Source organism: Elephantulus edwardii, unplaced genomic scaffold (genome assembly GCF_000299155.1).
Source record: "Elephantulus edwardii isolate Elephantulus edwardi_28Jun2011 unplaced genomic scaffold, EleEdw1.0 scaffold00238, whole genome shotgun sequence".
NCBI lineage: Eukaryota > Metazoa > Chordata > Mammalia > Macroscelidea > Macroscelididae > Elephantulus > Elephantulus edwardii.
This window is the reverse complement of record NW_006399988.1, coordinates 1,839,770-1,846,197: the sequence shown is the minus strand read 5'-3', so window position 1 is coordinate 1,846,197 and position 6,428 is coordinate 1,839,770. Positions and strand designations below refer to the sequence as shown.

Sequence of the window (6,428 nt, the reverse complement as noted above, 5' to 3'; positions counted from 1 at the left end):
AAGTTGCATTGCAATCTCAAAGGTAAGCAGTTTGGATCCACAAGCTGCTCCACGGGGGAAAGATGGGCAGACTCCTTCAGTGTGATTTACTGCCTCTGGACACTTGCTGGACTGTCAGCTACGAGTGAGTTCTGACTCGAAGGCACATAACAATAACAACAATGAAGTATTGACTTTTGGTGTCTAGTGGTTAAGGAATTGTGCTGCCAGGCCTAAGGTTTATGCTGTTTGAACCTTTTTCGCTGCTTTGTGGGGGAAATATGAGCAATCTCTACCCATATGATTCACAAGCCTCTCATATTTCACTGAAGGGTCAGCTATGAGTTGATTTCGACTCAGGGACACATAACAACAGCAAAAACAATAGTGAAGTATTGGCTTCTCCATATAGTAATCCTGGAGTATGTGCATCCCTGATTTCAAATATTAGTTGGTAGAGAGAGGAAGTAGAGGCCAAGGAATTTTTTCTCTAAGTGGTTGCACCTAAACTAGAGTTGTCAAGGCAGTAGGAGTTGGGGAAGTGGATAGGAGGCAGAAGTTAAGAGTGATTCAAGTATAAATCACAGTTTTGTACGGAAAACATAGAAGTGATCGAGTCCTGTAGGTATTAGGACTATAGAAGCCTTTTCTTACTCTCCCAGAATAGCTACTGAAAGAATCCAATCACAAGAAGGAGCAGCCCAGCTTTTTCTGTCAAGGATGTGAAACTACTCTACCCCTTTTCTCAGAAATAATTATCTGAGACACTAGCCCACATCCCTATCTTGTAGAAAACATCTCCTTCCCCAAGTTCCTTGTAAGATATTATAAAACCCCTCTCTGTTTTTTAGTGTGGGCTGGTTTTCTGCTTGAGAGCCAGCCTGGAAGTTTCTCAGTAAATTCTCTTGTCCTAAACTGGGTTCTGTCCTTTCTTGGCACCCTTACAGTAGGGAGTATTGGTTTGAATAGGCTTTTAGAGCCGAGGATGAAATTGTTGGAGTGGTGGTCTCCAGGTCTGGCGGAAAAGCACTAAAGTTTCAGGTCAAGTGTGATTTTGATGAGGAAATAGACTGAAGGATAAACCAAATTTCACTAGGTATATTGCTAGAATGAAATTCTAAAAGGTAGGGAAAGACAGAAAGTGGACAGGAAGGTCATGCTGCAAAGGAGTGAGGGTGAGGGAAGCAAAATAAGGAAAGTGAGTTCCACTTTATATACAAAAACAAGTAGGTAATGTTGTTTTGTAGTGAGAAAAGAATACCTCATGATACATGAAAATACAAGTATTATTTTGAATGTCAGAGTTTCTGTTTTGCTCCTATTTCCATTTAGTTTCTGGCTTTTCGATGTTGTTATTGTTGTTGTTTTTATGTGCCGTCGAGTCACTTGCGACTCGTAGTGACCCTAAGTACAACAGCCCTAAACCCTGCTCTGTCCTGTGCCAATCTCACTGTCTCTGACACACTTACCCCAGTTACCCCAGTGACTGAATCAATCCATCTTATTGAGGGTCTTCCCCTCCTGCGTTATCCCTCCACCCTCCCAAGCATAATGTCTCTTTCCCTCCTTGCAACATGTCCAGAGTATGTCAGACGAAGCTTCAGAACCCTTGCCTCCAAGGAGCAGCCTGGTTTAATCCTCTCTAGGATGAACCTATTCATTTTCTTAGCAGTCCATGGTACAGTCAATACTCTTCTCTAACACCACAGCTCAAAGGCATCAATTCTCCTTCTGTCCTCCCTAGTCATTGTCCAACTCTCTGATGCATAACATGTGATTGCAAAAACCATGGCCTGTATCAGGCGGACCTTAGTCTCCAGAGAGACACTGTTGCTCTTGAGTACTTTAGAGAGGTCCCTAACAGCAGACTTTCCCATCATAATACGCTTTTTAATTTCCTGACTGCTGGTGCCAAGAGTGTTGACTGTGGAGCCAAGCAAACTAAAGCTGTGAACAATCTCAATCTCTTCACCATCCCTCCTGATGCTGCCAATTGAAGTCTGTAGAGGGTCAAGGACTGCAGCCTTCAATATGGCTGTTAGATTAAAAAAAGAATTGATGGTGAAAGAGAAAGAAACTGGTCCCAAGAAATGAATAGGCCTTTATTTCATGATCTGAGAGAGATACCAAGTGATCAGGAACAAAATGGCATGAGGGCAGTTAGGGGCAGTTCCAAATAGGAGTCCTGGGGAGGACTAAAGAAGAAGGTATTTCTTGGCATTTGGAGTGTTAATTAAGTTGGGTTTGAGCTTTTGTGATCAGGCCCAGAGCCATATCAGGTTCCATCATGTGGTCTAGACTTTGATCTAGCCACCTCAGATGTTATCAGGTTTCTCAGGAAGTGATCAGTTGGGGTAGGGGCAGCAACTGCTGTATTGGTAAGGGAATATTTTAAAAAAACCTGCGCATGCGGGCCTCTTACCTACTTCTCTCTGGGTTTTTACTTTTACTGCAATGATATGGCCTTGGAAGGCATGGGACCTTCTTCCAGGAGTTGGTGAAGGAGAAGTGCGAGGGTGCCGAATGGCTCTTGAAGCTGCAAAACCAGCGTGGTGGCGTGGTCTCTTCCAAGATATCCAGAATCCTTCCCAGGATGAGTGGGGTAAAACCCTGGATGCCATGCAAGCAATGCAGGCCTTGGAGAAGAACCTAAACCAGGCCCTTCTGGATCTGCACGCCATGTGTTCTGCCCACACTGACCCCCCGCCCCATCTCTGTGACTTTCTGGAGAACCATTTCCTGGATGAGGAAGTGAAACTGCTGAAGAAGATGGGTGACCATCTGACAACATTAGAAGACTGGGTGGCCCCCAGCCTGGGCTAGGCAAGTATCTCTTTGAGCATCTCACCCTCAAGCAAGATTAGGGGCCTGCGGGGACCTGCAGGGGGGACCCCTGTGTCCCCCTGCCATCAGCAGCAAGCTTCTCTATCCCACCCTGATGTAAAATCTTATCCATCTAGAAGCCCCTTGCCCTAGCTTTGGACCAAATGAAACAATAAAGCTTTTTGCAGCAGCTAAAAAAAAAAAAAAAGAGAAAAAGGTAAAATAAAATAGCATGTTGTTGTTGTTAAGTGTTCTATGAACGAAAGACCTGAGCACTTATAAAATGTCCATCCTTTCTCCAGGTTCATAGGGTTTCCGGTGGCAAGTTATTTCAGAAGTGGATGCTACTCCTGTGTCCAAGCTTGTTTTAATCAGGGAGCTCCACCAAACACTGTCCAACCATGGGTAACCATTATCGCGTTTGACACATCAGTGTCACAGTGTTCAGCTTCATGGCAACCACAAGTTACCTCTGTACAGCAAGTGGACAGACCAGGGCTATATGACCTAGAAGAATGCTTCACAAAAAAAAAAAAATTAAAAAATGGGCATATGCTGAAATAAATTAGATACATAACAATGACTGAAGGACTTTCAGATACATTTTTAGTCAGATTCTTGATTCTTGTTATAAAATAAGAATACCTTTTGATTCAGAACTTTTTGACAACTTGTACATTTTATTAAAACTTCTCTTTATTTTAATTTTTGTCCCTTCTTTTACAGGAATTTACTTTTTTTTTCAAATGAGAATACCCTTTGCCACCAGAAGACCATTATCCAGAATGTTAATGGATTTTCATCTATTAAGATGTAATTATTTACCTTGTGTATTTAACTATAAATTTGAAATAGCTCCATGAACAATCTCAGAGGAATACTTTGAATGCACTCCTGGTAAATTGGCTCATAATTTACCTGAAGTGCTGATATGAGAGCAGTCTTAATGTGAAAAGTTCATTAATCCCTGGAGTTACATTGTGTATATGAAATTATTACTCTGGAAAAATTAAAACATATGAGGCCATTTAGCCTTCATTCACAGTTGTTTCTTAGAATCACAATAGAGAAATGATTGCTTGCTTATATTTGGATGTATAAAATTAGAAATGATACCTAATATCTTTTAAAACAAGAGGCTCATTGATCCTCCATTACACTTTTTTATAACAGTTGCTCTTTTCCAAAGCAAGAACTGTTCTAGAAGCTTAATTCTTCCTGTTTTATGGATACCTGTTTCATTCTATTGGTAATTGAAATATTTTTAGTAACTCATTATGTAACTTTCTTTGATGACAGGCAAAAAGTCTTTGTCTGCCTTCCAGTTATGAGCATCTATCATATTGGAGAATTATGTGAGTGGTCGTTGACTTGCAGGAGCAGTCATTATTGGAACATTTAGGATCTTATTTGGTATTTTTCTAATTATGTTTTTCTTCTTTGCCTAGGAACTGAAGCTTGTGGAGCCATCATTGGTGATATCTGGTCACTTTTTTTGTGTGGAAGATTGAGGCAGATCAGAAGCTGTCTTTGAGAATTCAATAAAACTCTCCAATTATTATTACTGTACCATGGACACAAAGTTGAATCCTGCCCGAGATGACCTGCCTCTCATGGCCAATACCAGCCACATACTTGTGAAGCACTATGTGTTAGATTTAGATGTGGATTTTGACAATCATATCTTTGAGGGTACTATAGTGCTTTTTTGTGAATCAGTAAACAAACTCAAAAGATGGAGTAGTTCTTCTGAGGAACCCTGTCCAGTGGATTCATGCAGAGACCTTGAATTTGGGAGCACTACCCCCTGCCATGCTTCTGTGACAAGCACAAGACCCTTCTCATCTAAAGTGAAATATAATGAGTTTACAATCTGTGGTGAAGGTGAAACAGATACTTCTGAGAAGGATGGTAACCTTAACAACCAGGAACAGACTTCTGGTACAAAGTGCTGCTTTGATGCAAGGAGTCCTGGGAGTCAAGATTTTTTGCTAGTGTTGGACTGCTGTGATTTGTCTGTGTTAAAGGTAGAGGAGGTCGATGTATCTGCTGTGCTAGGTATTGAAAGATTTACAAAGTCTCTCCAGCTCACAGCTGGCCCTGAGGAGCTCAGGAATCATATTGTACATCAACTTGTGACTCTGTCGGCTGATCATTGGAGGGAGCAGTTAGACTATTATGCTCGTTGCAGCCAAGCTCCTGGCTGTGGCGAGCTCCTGTTTGCCACTGACTCCTTGAGCTTACAGATCAGAAAGACAGGGGCTCAGACAGCTGCTGGCTTTCCACATGCTATAAGAATATGGTACAGAACCACCCCTCAGGGGGGATCAGTGACATGGACTTCAGACCAGACTGGCAGGTAGGTCATTGAACACTCTGCAGCCCCCACGTGCTCTTCTTACATTTGGGGATGGGCTGTTGCTGGGTGTGCTCATACCAAAGCCAACTCTGTAGAGATGCCCCTGTTCATTCTATGCCATTGCCCTTCTGGCTTCAAACTTCTCCCTCTCATTGAAGCATGCCAATTCCTGGATGTGCTGAATGCTGATGAGATTTCCTCCCTTAGGTCAGGGTGAGAAAATTGCTTTATTACACTCCTTTATTTCTGAGTTAGGAAATTGGGAATTATCTTGATGTTCTGAGTCTAGCTCATTGAGAATTCTACCAGAAACATCAGTGCAACTTGATGGTTCTATAAGTCTTAGAAAAAATACTTTCTAAAGTTCCTTCATATTCCTCAAGAGGGTAAACTACTTGAAATCTGAGACATGAGAAGCTTGACAAAGTATTTCTAAACAAAGCCTGCTCTGCTCCATAACTTTCTTGTTGTTCCTGTTTGTTGATGATTTTGCCTCTCCCTCCTTGTCTCAGTGGTGATGATGAAGCAAAGCCAAAATGCAAAATTAGGCTTTGGTTGGCACTTTTGGAAAAATACTCAACAAATAGGGGATATACTCTTGAGGACCGCTTCTGTATTTAATGTGAAATATTTAGATACCTTTGAACATTTAACATTTTCTTTGACAATGACTTTTGTAAGGATTGTTACTTTATATCATTCCTTATGATATGCACATTGTCTGTCACTAATAACTTGGATCTTACTGTATTGTCATTTAAATTGGTACAGGCACTGATGAAAAGCTCTAATGGATAATCGTAACACTTGCTCACATGCCTTTCATGCAGCATGAAGGTATTTAAGAGGAAAAGATATCAAATGCCTGCTGCTATCACCCTTTTAAATGGCTGTCTTTTGAAAAGCACCAGGATGTGTTTTAGATTGACCTCCTTGTTTTAGGGAAATGACAAATTAGTAGTTTCAGTTCTGATGTTATAAGCAAAACATGATTATATATAAAAAAAAAACCCAACAATCCCACCCAAAAAACCATGACCGTCAGTCCTGTTGACATTGCATACTTGCCTCTTTAGCTGTGCCTGTTGGTATCTTATGCAAGAAAGGCCCTGGGCTCTGTTTTTTTTTGTTGTTGTTGTTATGTGCCATCGAGTCGCTTGCGACTCAGTGACTCTATGTACAACAGCCCTAAACCCTGCGCTGTCCTGTGCCAGTCGCACTGTCTCTGACACTACCATCCCGATTACCCCAGTCACTGAATCAATCC

The 6,428-nt window shown here is 41.5% G+C and overlaps 1 protein-coding gene across 1 annotated transcript in view; it reads left to right on the top strand.

Moving 5' to 3' along the window:
* Positions 1-4,373: 4,373 nt before the first annotated feature.
* The window catches only part of LOC102848488 (chromosome unknown open reading frame, human C9orf3), a 704,390-nt gene continuing 702,335 nt past the window's right edge, over positions 4,374-6,428 (top strand). Inside the window, exon 1 of the mRNA XM_006898876.1 lies at positions 4,374-5,161. Within this exon, the coding sequence (XP_006898938.1) occupies positions 4,374-5,161 (788 nt within the window). The remainder of the gene's footprint in view (positions 5,162-6,428) is intronic.